We start from the raw sequence: 15,282 nt of genomic DNA on the forward strand, positions 1-15,282 counted from the left end.
TCAAATTGGTCCTCCATTGAAAATGCCAAATTGGTTCGCTTCATTTATTAATTTCTACGCGCTTTACTTGGAATGATAAAGAAGAGATGACTATATAGTTTAATTATTATTATTATTTTATTCGAAATAAATAAATAAATGAAATTCATTTACATTTGTGGGCATGTATTCGCACCCAGCAGCTTCCGCTTACTTTCCTTTCTCTCTTCACAAACAATTTGTTATTAATTAATTAACAGTTTAGTGTTAACCACATACATACGCACATACACCACAATTCACTTCTCTTCAAGCTTCAAACTATGGCATCCGCCTCTTCTTCTGCTTCAATCCCACCACCACGATCATGCACCTATGACGTGTTCTTGAGTTTTAGAGGAGAAGACACTCGCACAGGCTTCACTGGCCATCTCTATGCGGCCCTCAACAGGAAGGGAATCACAACCTACAAAGATGACAAAAACCTTCGCAAAGGCCATGTTATTTCAAAAGAACTCCTCAAAGCAATTGACGAGTCCATGTTTGCTGTTATTGTTTTCTCACCGGACTATGCTTCCTCCAGTTGGTGCTTGGACGAGCTCCAAAAGATCATGGAGTGTAAGAACCAGCTGGGGCTACAGATCGAGACTGTGTTCTACGGTGTGGAGCCTTGTGATGTGAGGCACCAAAGAGGAATCTTTGAGGAAGCTTTCAAGAAACACGAACAGAGACATGACCGTGAGAAGGTCAAGAGATGGAGAGATGCGCTAACACAAGTTGCTGCTCATTCTGGTTGGACCTCTAAAAATGAGTACGCTAAACTAATTAACTTATTAATCTTCTTATTACTACAATTTATCTGCTATAGTATTATTATTTTGTAATACTACATTTTAAATATTTTTCTAAAGCAAATAGAATGCAATGTTTAAGCAACGATGGTAACAGTATACTAAAAATTAGCCATAATGTTTAAATTTTTTTTCATATACATATCAATTTTTAATTGAAAAATAATAAAGGAAAAATTATTATAAAGGACCATCAGAAAGATTTAATTATTAAAAAGGATCTTTAATTTTAAAATTATTTAAAAAGACTTATTTTTTAATATTTAAAAAAAAAAACCAAATCTTTTTTGTGAAGAGACAAATATATCCTTATATTATTTTTTTATTTATTTCTTTTTTTAACATAATTCTTTTTCTAATATCTATGACACTCAAATCCTTATTCTTCATCTATAACTCATAGAAACATTTGTTACTGTCAATCACAAAAATTTAAGACCTGGGAGTACCTATGAGTATATTCCTGGCAGGTAAGTTGATTTTCTGGTATATCCTTGCAGAAACATTGTTATTGAGTAATATATTTCTTTTAAACTCGTTTTTAGATTTTAATGTCTCTTCCCTCATTATTGGTTATTTATTGTTTTATATTTTTGCATAGACATGGAATCTACTGTTCGTCGACAAATTTTTTGTTATTTTCACATTGGAGGTAATATTGAAGTTGTACCAAACCAGAAAATTATTTATCATGGAGGAAAAATTATAGGAGAGCTAATTGAAGAAGGATGCACGCATTCAAATTTAATGCATAAGATATGGCTTCGAACCAAAGAAAATATGCAGAATAAACGCATTACCTACACAGTTAAGTTTAACCAATCTTAACTCATAGATCTCATTGATACTGATAATGTTAACCAATTGATCACATTCAATGATGATACAGCTCATGTATATATCATGGAGGTAGAAAAGACTAACCATGATATTGCACCTCATGAGGACAATGACGACAACGTTCATGACAGGTATGTATTCCAACTGGGTTATCTTTTTTTATAAATTTTCTTATATTAGTGATTAGTGAATTGTTATAAAATTAATTTAATTTTTTTATGATTAGTACACTATCAAGTAATTCAACTCAAGGAGTCGACGTTGTTACTAATATTGATGGTCAAAATCCATTGACACCAATTCTATGTACAACCCAACTTGTCCCTACACCTCAGATTATCAATGGCTCTGCTAAGTAGAATGATCTTATAAAGGAAGAAGGACAGATTTTTCAAAATGCAAGTAAGCTGAGGAAAGCATTATTTGAATATGGTATTGCTCATAAGTTTACATACAAGTTCTTAAAGAACAGTCCGGGTAAAATAATTTGTGTGTTGTCCGTGGAAATTGTCGGCTTATGCTATGGGAAAAAATACTTCGTTTCTCGTGGTGAGACATTTTATCAAGAATCATAAGCACTCAGCTCAAGATGTATTGGAGAGTACTCACTCTTTCAGATCTAATTTGGTGTCTTCAATTATTGTCGACAAGTTGAGATTAACTCCCGACAAGTTGCCTAATGACATACGAAATGATATTTTCAAGGAATACGGATTTTCACTAACATATCACCAAGCTTGGGCTGCAAAGGAGAAAGCATTAGCTGAAATTAATGGCGTACCTAAAGATTCATATATGCTAATTCCCTGGATATGTAATCGTTTAGTGAAAACTGATCCACAAACAGTTGCAAAATGGACATGCTCTCCTAGTTATCAATTTGAAAAGCTTTTTGTTGCATATGGGTGTTGTGTGACAGGTTTTCTTCGTGGAGCAATGCCTATATTATTTATTGATGGTTGCCACTTAAGTGGTCCATACAAGGGAACTCTTCTAGCTGTCTCTACATGCGATGCAAATAATGATTTATTTCCGATTGCGTATGCAATTGTTAGTGCTGAAAATAATGAGAATTGGCTTTGGTTCCTATCTAATTTGAAAGAACTAACTGGGTCAATTCCAGTTACGTTAATATCTGATAAGCATCCATCAATTATTGCAGCTGTGGAGCAAGTATATGACAGGGATAGACATGCTTATTGTTATCGACATGTGAAAGAAAATTTTTGTGCAGAAACTAAAAAGTTACAGAGGGGAATACGCGGTGAAGTAAAAGAAGATGCAAAAAAACTACTAGACGCAGTTTGTTATGCCCGTTTTGGCACAGAATTTACAGAAGCTGTGGAACAACTTCGTGCATTTTCACCAGAACTTGCAAATTGGTTAGAGAATAAAGGAGATATTAACAAATGGGCAAAGTCACAATTCCCTCATCGACGATGGGACCTCATAACTACCAATGTAGCTGAATCATTTAATTCATGGATAAGAAAAGAGAGGACTCATAGTATTTGTGCTTTAATAACAGAGCATAGAGACAAACTTGCAAATGTGTTATATACTGCAAAGTTAGAGATGACTAAATGGAAGAATGAAGTTGGGCCAAAGATTGATAAAATATTGATGGAGCATGTAGCTAGAAGTGAGTTTCTTAAAGCAGGGAGATATGGAGATCATAATGTTATGGTTAGAGGGTCAAATGTTGATGTATGTGTGAATCTACTACGCAAAGAATGTACATGTCTTGAATGGCAAATGACTGGAATTCCATGTCCACATGCTTGTGCTGCAATTAAATTATTACATGGCAACATCTACACCTATGTAGAGGAGTGCTATCTGAAAAGTTCACAAGAAAAGATTTATGCGAGCAGTATGATCCCAATTGAAACTCATGATATGCCTGATGTTAACAACCTAACCCTAACAGACTGGGAGAATAATATTTTTCTTATGCCACCTACAACAACTCGTCCTCCGGGAAGACCATGCAAGAAGCGCCGGGAGTCACAATTTCAAGATGTGCATGTTTACAAATGTAGCCGATGTGATCAAAGTGGTCATAATCGTTCTAAATGTAGAAATCCTAATCCAGAAAAAATATGAATTTTTTTTAGGTAGTTCTAACTTTATAGATTTACACATTTAGAATTGCAATATTGGTTTTCTTAAGTTATGCATATTAGGTGATTCTGCTGAGTTTCTTAATTGTATCTGCACTTAAACTTTATAGTTTTACTTTGATTTTTAATTAAATTTGTGTAATCTTACACTTGAATTTTGTAGTTTTACGTTGATTTTAATAGCGTTTCTGCAAATATGCACTTGAATTATGGAACAGGTTTGGCTTTAGTTCTATTGTGCAATTCTGCATTAAAGCTGCTGCACTTAGTAAATAAAAATCTGCAATTTAATTTTTTCTATGATTTTGCACTAATGTTCTGTAATTTTCTGCACAAACTCTGCAATTTTACACTAAAATTGTATAACTCTGCTCATAGTTAAACAAAACAATCTTAGAAAAAGAAATATTTTCTATAAAATTTTCAATTGATATTTTCATTATAAGTCAAAGATCCAATGAATAATTGTGCTTCCATACCAGTCTTCCAGTAAAATTAGACCACTCTAATGTTTTCATACCATTATTCCTTATGCTTCATTGATAGCCTTGATAGTTGCTAGTTACTAATAATCATGGACAATGATCATCATACTCATAAAAAAGAAATTCATATTTCAAATCAATTCAGGTTCATAGACTCAATGAGGCTTTAGAGAAACATTTCATCTTCTCTTTCAATATGTTTTCAAGCAAGTGATAGAATTCATGTTTGAAAGTAACCTGATTCTTCCTACAACCATGTGTACTCAATGATGTTTCAATGTAGATAATACATTTCACTCTAATCAACTCTCTGAATTTTCAGATAGGGAGAAGCCAAATCTCGAAGCCGGAACAGAATAGTCACTAACCATAACATAGAAGCCTACTTTGCACCTAAAAGTGAGTTAATGATAGTATCACTCATACATCAAGATAAGGGAACAAGTGACCAGATCCTTTGAGTTCATGATATTGAATCCAGGGAAGATTTTCGGCGATGTATCGTCGCACTATAACAGGCACCATCAAATCTTCCTCTCTATGCCAAAGAAGATGGACAGAAGCTTCATTATTTGGAAACGGGTTTTCAAGATCCAAAAGACTAAAATTCCATTTACCAAATCCAATATTTAAGTCACGGCGGAGAGTCTCGTATTCTCCTTGCTGTCATGCCTGAGCCTGTAGAAACAAAGTACAAAGTGAAATCAAGAACTTTGGTTAATTCTCTGGCAAAACAATCACCATAAACTTTTATTATTATAACCAATATAAATTATTTTAGGTCATTATTTTGTGTAAACATAATTAAGAGTCATGACATATAATCAGGTTCTTCTAATTAGACAAATAGAAAGAAATGCTACAATCATAAGCAACACCAAAGCATTGTGTTTAAAGTCCATGAAAAATTTTAGAACACAAGTTTAGAAACAAAAACTGATCCATCTTTATTTTCAACCTCATACCAAACACACCTTAAACATAAACCCTTCAAATTCAGATTCATTCATTCATTAATGTATTTTTCAATATAGACAACAAGTGTTATTAGAGTTCTTACTGGGGCCAAAGATAACGCTCTTAACATCAATAATGCACTACTATATTCATTAAAAAAACTGTAACTTAGATTTTGTTTAATGCATATGCCCTTATAACTTGAAAGAAACAAAATTGAAAATCACATAATCAATAAAACAAAACAGTGACTAATAGCATCATCAGGTTTGAATTAAGGCATTTCTAGATCACACTAAAATTTTATTCATGAATTGAAAATGTTCAAACTTCATCATGTATTGCAGTTTTCACCTTAAAAGCTATACAATTTTTAATTTCAGGAATACTAATATAGCTCAAAAGCTTAAGGCAGGGACTTGAACCTGATATAAGCGTGTGGCTTTGGGGAGCTTCAGGTGGGGCTTGCTGCTGCGAGTAACTGGAGGAGTCAAAGGAGCGATGGTCGACGTGGGACGAATGAGTTTCACCGCCGACGACGAGCTTCAGAAGACGATTCTGCCCGAAGATGACGATTTTGCCTCTGACAACTTTGCTGGATGGTGATGAAGACGAATCTCTTTTGACGCGACGAAAACGGCATCAATTCCGCCTCTGATACGACGATTCTACCTTTGGCGAATCTTCTCAAGCGCGCGCCACCGACGTTTCCCTTAGGTTGGGTATGGAGTGGGTTTGAGAACGGGTGAAGAAGATGGGGAAAGAAAAGAAAGGGAATGAGAAGAAAGATTATTGGATATTATTGTCTTTTCATTTTTTATTTTTTTTGTTTTTATTTTTAAAAATATATAAATTAGTCCTTTTTAATAATTTTAATATTAATAATCTTTTTCATTAATTAGGTTTTATTAATGGTCCTTTATATTAATTTTTCCAAAAATAAAATTAAATAATAATTAATTGGGATAGTTATATTCTGGTTCATATGATTTGTTTTGCAAAACAGATTTAAACCATATATATCTACTCTACATTCATAATTTTCGTTCTTAGAAAAAATTTATTCTCAAATTAACTTTTTATTTCTTTTCATTCAGTTAGACAAATCAATCTTTATTAATAGATTTTTTTTAAAATAAATATTTGAATTAAAGTTTATAGTAATACATGGAATAATTTCTTTTCTTCTTCAACGTAGATACAATCACACTATGAACGAATTACTATAAAATTGAGTTTAAATATAATGATAGAATAATGATTATAATTATTTTCGTCTACTTGTAATTTGTATATAGTTTAATATTTGTAATTAATGTGAAAATTATTATTATTATAGTTTTAATATAGATATTAATTATATTTAATCATTATTTTTTAATTTAATAGAATAATAATAGCTATTAAATTTAATTATTTTGTATCATTATTATATAGAAATTTTTTATTTTTATTTTGTAAAATTATAAAATTACCATCTATATAAAATTACTGCCGTGAGTCGCGTGACACAATCATAAAAACCAATGTCATAAGCTCATTTTATATAATAAATTTGTATCAATTTTTATATGATAAAAATAGAGTTAAATCTCAATTTGGCCCCTGAAATTAAGCCCGATACTCAGAATGATTCCTACAATTTCGTTGGCCCCAATTAGAACCCCCAAATTTGTAATTGTGGCTCTAACTTGCCCCTGCAATTATCTCTGTCACCGGAATGCTAATCTAGCGCAATTGCATGACATGGTAAACACTACTTAAACGACGGCGCATTGGTTTCACGCCCAAATCCTTTGGAAACCACATCGTTTCAGTTTTTTTTGGGTTAAAACTCTCTTTCTTTCCACTACGACAATCATAAGTTGCAAAAACTCAAGAAAATCCTTACACTACGTGGATTTCAAAGGGTTTGGGCGTGAAACCAATGCGCCGTCGTTTAAGTAGTGTCCACCATGACAGAGCACTGAGCAACTCATCAAAAAGAGAGGCCAGCTTAAGTAGGGAGCATGATAGAGCATTGAGTAACTCTTCAAGTAGAATACAGTTAGAAAGTAGTTAGATCTCAACCAGAACAGTATGCCAGCTGTAATTAGTTTGTTTATAAGTAGTAACTGTTTCAGTTCAGCTAGTCCTTAGTTCAGTATTCACAGTTCATAACAAAGAAGCAACTTTCCCTTTCCTTTCATATCTCTCTCTCTCTCTCTCTCTCTCTCTCTCTCTCTCTCTCTTTTGCTTTCTGAGCTCTGTTCCTCGAGTCTTCTTGACTCCTTCTCCTTTCTTACTTTAGCTTAGATTCTGATACCTTTCATGGTATCAGAACCCAGATCCACAATCATGGCTGAGGAACAAGCTGCGCGACCTAATTTCTCTTCTTCCCCAATCTCAATGAAGCTTGATGAAGATAACTTTTTACAGTGGAAAGATCAAGTCGAATCAACAATCGAAGGACACAATTTGTTGCATCACATCACTGGTGAAGGAATACCAATGAGATTCAAAGAAAATGGAGAAGCGAATCCTGAATTTGCGGTGTGGAAAAGGCAAGACGCCTTACTGAAATCGTGGTTGCTGGCATCGATGACCAAACCGTTCACAACCAGAATGGTAGGGTGCATATATGCATATGAGGTATGGAAGAGATTAGATGATCATTTTACTTCTCAAATCAAGGCAAAAATCATACAGTTGAAGAACAAACTTAGCTGCATCAAGATCGAAAATTTAGTGAATGAGTAAGTTCTTGCCCTAAAAGGAACCATAGATGCATTGGCATCAGTTGGAGAACCAATGAGAGAAAGCGATCACGTAAATGCAATCTTGAACGGCTTAACAGAAGACTATGGGCCTCTAATCACTACAGTGGTTGCACGGCTAGGAGGCATCACAGTTGGTGAACTTGAAGCGTTACTCTTGACACATGAGACTATGTTGGAAAGGTTCAGAAAACCAGAGGCGTTTATCCAAGCTAACATGGCACAAGGCTTTAAAGGAAACTACAGAGGAGGTGACTCTCGAAATCGGGGCGGAAGATCAGGCAGAGGAAGGTTCTCATACAATGATGGCAATAGATTTCCAGGGTAATTTCAGAACAATAAAGAATTTGATGGAAGAAATTACTACAATCAATATAATGGAGGGACCTATCAAAATGGCTATTCAAGACCCGGTTACTACAACAATGCAGGAAGGAATGAAAATAGAAGGGCAACAAGCAATGACAGACCCGTGTGTCAAGTTTGTGACAAGATTGGCCATATAGCCAAGAACTGTTGGTACAGATATGAAAGGAGCAACAACTTTGGACCTGGATTTGGTTCACAGGCAGAGATGCAACACTCTCAAAGCCAACAAGCAGCTCAGTCTTCCCAGGCTCCTCAAGCACTGGTTGCAACACCTACAGCAATCCATGACTCAAATTGGTACCTGGACTCGAAAGCAACACACCACATGACTCCAAATCAGCAAAATCTGATGGAAGGAGAGGCGTATGAAGGCTCAGATCAAGTGATTGTTGGAAACGGCTCAGGTTTGCATATAAACCTTGTTGGAAAATCTAGTTTTAAATCTGGTTTGAGCAATAGAGAGTTTATCCTACAAAAGTTACTACATGTGCCTGACATAACCAAAAATCTGTTGAGTGTCTATCAGTTTTGCTGTGATAATGCAGTATTTTTTTAGTTTCATTCTGACAAGTGCTGTGTGAAATCACAGAAACCAGTGAAGTGGTTATACATGGACAAGTTGAAAAAGGGATGTAAAAATTCCTTGATTTCAAACCCTTAATAAAGTCAACTGCATATGCTGCAACACTATGTAGCAAAGACAAGTTTTTGCTTTGGCATAACAGACTGGGTCACCCAGCGAATAATGTAGTGTCCACAATTTTAAAGTCTTGTAATGTTCAATTTGATTTCAATAAATCTGTGTGTGAGGCCTGCTGTATAGGAAAGTCTCACCAATTACCTTTTCCTGTGTCAAATTCTGTGTACACTGAACCATTGCAATTGGTGTATTCTGACATTTGGGGTCCTGCCCCCACCCCTGACAGTAATGGAAACTATTACTTTGTTCTATTCATTGATGCCTTTTCAAAATTCACTTGGTTGTATCTAATTCGAGCAAGGTCTCAGCTCAAATTAGTTTTTAATTCTTTCCAACAAATGGTTAAATTGCAACTGAGCACTAAATTGAAAATACTTCAAACTGACAATGCTGCTGAATATGCTAGTTTGTCTAAGGATTTGCAGGCTCGGGGAGTTATACACAGATTCTTCTGTGCTCACATTCACCAATAGAATGGGAATGCAGAGAGGAAAAACAGGCATGTTGTGGAGAAAGGTCTAGCAATGCTAGCTGGAGCTGGTATGTCAACAAACTATTGGGGAGAGGCATTCTCTGCAGCTGTCCATCTGATAAATCGACTGCCTACACCCACTCTTGACAATCTTTCACCCTTGGAGAAGTTATTTAGCAAAAAACCATATTATCACAGCCTCAAAGTATTTGGTTGCCTTTGTTTCCCCCACCTAAGGCCATACAACAAGCACAAGTTAGACTTTCATTCACCCCTCACTGTTTTCATTGGCTACAGCTCATTTCACAAAGGGTACAAATGCCTTACAAGCAATGGCAAAGTGATCTTAACTAGAAATGTAATATTCGATGAAGAAAGATTTCCATTCAAAGAAGGAAATTTTTTGGGTAACTCACCTAACAAAGAACCCTCAGCAAGTGCTCTCCCTACCATACCAAGCATACCTCTCTTACCAAGGCCCCTGACCCGAAACAACCCCCTACAACCCACCAAAATCAATCAGCTCCATCTCAACCTCCCACATTATCCTCACAAGGCCCTTCTACAACACCACCTATCCTCACCACAGCCTATTCCAACACTCCAATTCCGGTACCCATCTCTGATCTAGAGATTGTTCCTCCAGCTCTCCCAAATGAAGTTCCAAGTTATGCAAACACCACCAACAATCACCCAATGATGACCAGAAGTAAACATGAAATTTTTAAGCTAAGAGCCATGCAAGCTATAGTTGAGCCAAGAAATGTCAAAGAAGCTCTAGCTCATCCTAAATGGAAGCAGGTTATGGATGCAGAATATGAAGCACTAATGAGGAACCAGACATGGAAACTGGTGCTGTTACCACCAGGAAAAGAAGCAATCGGAAGCAAATGGGTGTTTAGAGTGAAATATAATGCTGACGGCTCATTACAAAAACACAAGGCCAGATTAGTGGCACAAGGATTCTCTCAAAAGCCTGGGACTGACTACACTGAAACCTATAGTCCAGTGGTAAAACCAACTTCAATCAGAGTAATTCTAACAGCATCACTTACAATGAACTGGAGCATTCGCCAACTTGATGTCAACAATGCATTTCTGCATGGTGACTTAAGTGAAGACGTGTACATGCATCATCCACAGGGGTTTGAAATCAACAAAAACACCTTGGTGTGTAAGCTTACAAAGGCATTGTATGGATTAAAGCAAGCACCCAGGGCCTGGTATCAAAAACTCTCTGATGGTTTCAGTGGCTAAGAGAAGGGGGGGTTGAATCTTAGCCCCTTTTTCGAAAGCTAACACTTGCTGATTCTTGGAAGAGACTTTTATGTTTTTGCTCGTCACTTGACACGAGCAACTCTGTTTTGTCTCGTCCCTTGCCACGAGACTTTTTGTTTTGTCTCGTCACTCGGCACAAGAAAATTCTGTCTTTTGCTCGTGTGTGATAGAAAACAGAAATGGAGTAGAAAGAGAAGAAGATTGCACCCAGATATATCCTGGTTCGGCTGCTAAGTGCAGTGCAGCCTACATCCAGTCTCCATCACAAATATGATGGAATTTCACTATGACCAATCTGATTACAACTTGTAAAGTGCTAACCCAACTTACAAGGGGATTCCCACAGAATCATGATACACAACAAAGATGTACAAAGGAACTCTAAGACATCAATGGCTTTTCTTTTAATTTTGCACTCTCTGCCTTTTTCCGCTCTATGGCTTTTTCATTACAAACCTCACTTGTTTGCCTTTTACCATGAGACTCAAGACATGACAAAATTAAACAGAAAAATATAAAACAGAGAACATTGAAGGAGAAGAGAAATCTGTTAGCTCAGGTAGCTCTGAGAACTCTGTGCCTTGCACTCTCAAACTTTCTCCTTGCTTCAAACTGTGATTGTTTCCCCTTTTTAAAGAAACAGGAAAGCCTCCACACTTGAAGCCAAAACCGAACCAACTTTCTTCCTCCTTCAACAAACCGGTTCGGCCACACAAAGAGAGAAGAGATAACCATGCATTAACCAACATGCAATTACCTCTAGTCCTTTCTTGATCATCAACCTTCATCAATCCGGGCTCTCCATCCTTGGCTTCCTCTCCAAGATGGATTTCTGGCCCTTGATGCCTCATGATGATGATGACTTCATCTGCTTCAAACTCTGCCTCCAACCATCACTTCGCCACTCTAGCTACTCCCTGTGGTGGTTGGTCAGAATCGAAGACAAGCCATACTTCAAGAATCTCCCTCTTAGCCGAATCTTCTTCTTCCATTTCGAGCATGAAAGGCTCAAGATTACCTCACCAAATCTAACCACATTTGGTAGTAATCTCAGCCACAGCTCATCTTTCTTTTGGTATGTTTTCTTGCCATCATTAGCTTGATGGTCTTGATGCATGCTTCTCTTTCCTTTTCTTCGTTGAAGAGCACGGCGTCCATTGTTTCCTGGACAAGGACCGAGTAGAGAAGAAGAAAGAGATGAGAGAGAATTAAAGAATCTGAAAGAAAAGCAACACAAAGTGTTTGATCAAATTAATTAGGCTTAGCTTGCTTTTACTTCCCTATTGAGTGGCGTGTAAGACATCATAGCTATCAATCACTTCAGCTGAATTTTTCTCTCTCATGTTCCCCATGCATTAATTAACAATGTAATAGATTTTGAAATCCATCACTTTGTTAGAATTTGGTTCCGTTGGAAGCACTAAGCTTTCATTTTTCTTTTGATTCGGACCAAACATGGAAGCTATTCTCTTTAGTATAATTTTGGGCTTGTGACAATATGATCAAAGCTGGCCCATTTGATAAGCATTTGCTTTCCTGATACAATTGTGTAGCGGATCAAGCATAGGAAGCAAACAAGAAAACATTTGTTTGGGCTTGCAACATTAACATTTATTCTGGCCCAATTATATAAAATTTCAGCCTCATTATAAAACATGTAACAAGGCTAATTGTTGGGCTTAAGTCAGAAACTTATTCCTCGGCCCATCATGAAACCTGCAACAAAATTATTAATCAAAATATGTTAAATGAAAATCAGATTAATAATTTTGTAATTATTTATTTTAATAATGTTTAGTCATCACAAGTATTATTTTAGAGTTTTCCAAACTCATCAATCTCCCCCTTGATGACAAACATTATTAAAATTGAAATGGAAAGAAATTAAAAGATTGAGTAAGTAATACTCCCTTTGATTTGAATTTCTCCCCCTTTCAAAATGTCACATGGCTCCCCCTTAATATATGCTATTTTACCAAGGGAAGCATAAACCTGTAACATTTAAATCAAGCTTCAAGTAACAATGTTATTTAGCAGATTTTACAATACTAAATTGCTTGATTTATGAGCAGTTTTAATTGATAATCAAAACTCATTTGATATCATAACTGATTTACTGCTCAAACAACAAAAGTTTTCAAAAATATTTTTCAAACATTTTCTTGCTTAGGAGATCAGAACAAATCAACATGATGAAAAATATTTGAAGACCAAAACAAGGCAGTTTTGCTATGTTACATAATTAAAGGAACTGCCAAAAATAAATTTTTAAACTAACTAGTTTATCAATGATGAATCAATCAGCCATGCATCAAACATCATTATCAACCAAATGCTAAAATAGACTAATCATGATAAACAAATGTAGTTCAAACAACAATGATCATATGCAATCAACATGCATTCTTTGAACAAGGGTAATCATGAATTTTTCAAAAATGAAAAATTTCAACCCCTGTTTTTCCAGCCAGCCCCTGTTTCGTTCCAATTTCAATTTTGGAACCTAAATTTCCTCCCCCTTTTGTCATCAAAGGGGCACCTGCACAAAGCATGATAAACATAACAAGAGGAAACAATATAAAATAGCAAAAGTGTATCAAAGCATCCTAAAGATTGTCCTAAAGCAGTGAGTATCAAGTCATGCTTATACAAAAAGAGATTGAGCCTAATGGAGCCAATATCAAACAGAAAAAAAATCACTAATCATCAGAAAATTGCATGTCCTCTTCTTCAGCGCCTCCTTCACTCTCTTCTCCCAAATCCTTGTTAAGTTGTTCCAGCATCAAGTTGACCCTTTCTTTGCAATTCTTCCAAGCTTTCTCATTCTCATAAGCCTGTTTCCGGGCTTCTTTATGAGATCGAAACATCATGTCGGCCATGTTTGAGAATTCTCCCAAGATCAGTTGAAAGGACCTGATTGTTTTGGAAGATTCTGGCCTTCCTTCAGGCTCACTGTCCGATTTTTTCCCTTTGGTTTCTTTAGTCACGCCTCCACCACGGATTGTAGACACATCGTTTTCTACTTTCTCATTCAACAAATCAACTTTAAAGTACTCAAATATTCCAGTTAAAAACATACCATAAGGCAGATTAGCCTTTCTGGTGCTTTTAACAGAATCCCACATGTGTCTAATCATAATATAACCAAAAGAGATAGGAGTAGAGGTAACCAAAGCAAATAATATGAGACAGTCAGAAAAAGTTACTCTGTTGTGTGAGCCGCTTTGGGGAGTCAGAATATGAGTGATGATGCGATGAAGCAAGGAATTGACTGGTCCGAGAGCTTTGTGAGTTGGAGTGGTTCCATGCAATCCAGAAAGGTTTGTGCAAATGTGCTGAAGAACAGTATTATGAGAAATGCCGACTTGTGTGTCCCATTTTTCAACCATGTAAGCTTTCGGTCCTTCATCCTTGAAGCCCAGGGCCGCTCCAATTGTCTCAGCATCAAGGGCTATTTGAACCCTTTTGACATAGGAGTGAAGGGTGCCATCGATGAGCCGCATGTTAGCATAAAATTCTCTAACAAGACCTGGGTACACCGGCTTTTTGATAAGGAGCAGAGGCTTCCAGTTGAGAAGTTCAAACAGAGAGGGAATGTTGGTGTTCTTGAGATTGTCGAGACTGACAAGATATGTAGTGCACAGATGGCGTTTCTCCACAACCTCTTTGTGGAACTCATATGAGGTGCATGAGTTAAACCTGCTTGGATCATAGTGAGAGTGAGACTTGCGAAACTTGTCTCGGAATTCCATGGATTCCAAGTTCGCAGGTTCGGTTGTGTCATTTAGTGCAAACCCTTGATCTTTCTTTGAGCCTTTTCCGGGGGTTGTCTTCTTCGGTGATGAGGGAGGAGGAGAAGGAGTAGGAGAGGTATGAGACTCTTGCTCTTCTTCTTCGACTGCCGGTTGTTTGTTCTTTCCTCGGCCTGAGCTCTTGTGAGCAATAACCTTCTTTCTCATGGTGGTGGTTCGCTTAGATGGTGGTGAAGGAGAAGATGATGAGGTTGAGTGAATGTGGATATGAGTGTGGGTTTGAGGCGTTGGAGGTTTCTGAGAAAGAAGAATTCTCTCACTCTTTCTTGGCGCGGTTTTCTTTTTCATATTAATGGAGGAATGAGAATATGAAGGGATGAGGTTGACAACCGAGTGGAGTTGGAGAGAAGTAAGGTGGATGAAGCATTTAATGTGTCATGGAGAGAGAGAGAGAGATGGAAATAATGATCATTAGTGGGGGGTTAATGACCATTATGGGCGGTTATTGCCCAGAAAGTTGATTTCCTTTTTAATTTTTGAAATCAAAAACTGAAAAGTGGTTACCTTAAATCTAGGGATTAGATGGAGAAAAGGATTTGATTTGACAATAACCACTTCCAAGAAGATATTATGACACAAGAAGGAAGATTCTTAAGTACATAGTGAGATAACTAACAAAAGTGTTATGGCGGGTTTATGAAAAATTTTGGTGGGGCCCAT

The 15,282-nt window shown here is 36.4% G+C and overlaps 2 protein-coding genes across 7 annotated transcripts in view; both read left to right on the forward strand.

The window, feature by feature from the left end:
- Nucleotides 1-15,282, forward strand: part of LOC107485871 (disease resistance protein Roq1) — a 73,625-nt gene that overhangs the window by 46,179 nt on the left and 12,164 nt on the right.
- LOC127746492 (toll/interleukin-1 receptor-like protein) lies at nt 160-6,086 on the forward strand. Of its 6 annotated transcripts, none has more exons than XR_008008134.1 (4): nt 160-771; nt 1,432-1,637; nt 1,720-1,801; nt 5,619-6,086. XR_008008134.1 is itself a non-coding variant. In XM_052259912.1 (3 exons), the coding sequence occupies exons 1-3, from the start codon at nt 303-305 to the stop codon at nt 1,741-1,743; spliced, it is 699 nt and encodes a 232-aa protein (XP_052115872.1). In that variant the 5' UTR covers nt 161-302; the 3' UTR covers nt 1,744-3,869. The 6 variants fall into 6 exon arrangements, 3 of the variants coding, with proteins under 3 accessions (XP_052115872.1, XP_052115873.1, XP_052115871.1); XR_008008135.1 differs by lacking the exon at nt 5,619-6,086 and adding an exon at nt 4,601-5,155; XR_008008133.1 differs by lacking the exon at nt 5,619-6,086 and adding an exon at nt 1,897-3,868 and having other exon boundaries at nt 161-771.

Source organism: Arachis duranensis, chromosome 4 (assembly GCF_000817695.3).
Source record: "Arachis duranensis cultivar V14167 chromosome 4, aradu.V14167.gnm2.J7QH, whole genome shotgun sequence".
NCBI lineage: Eukaryota > Viridiplantae > Streptophyta > Magnoliopsida > Fabales > Fabaceae > Arachis > Arachis duranensis.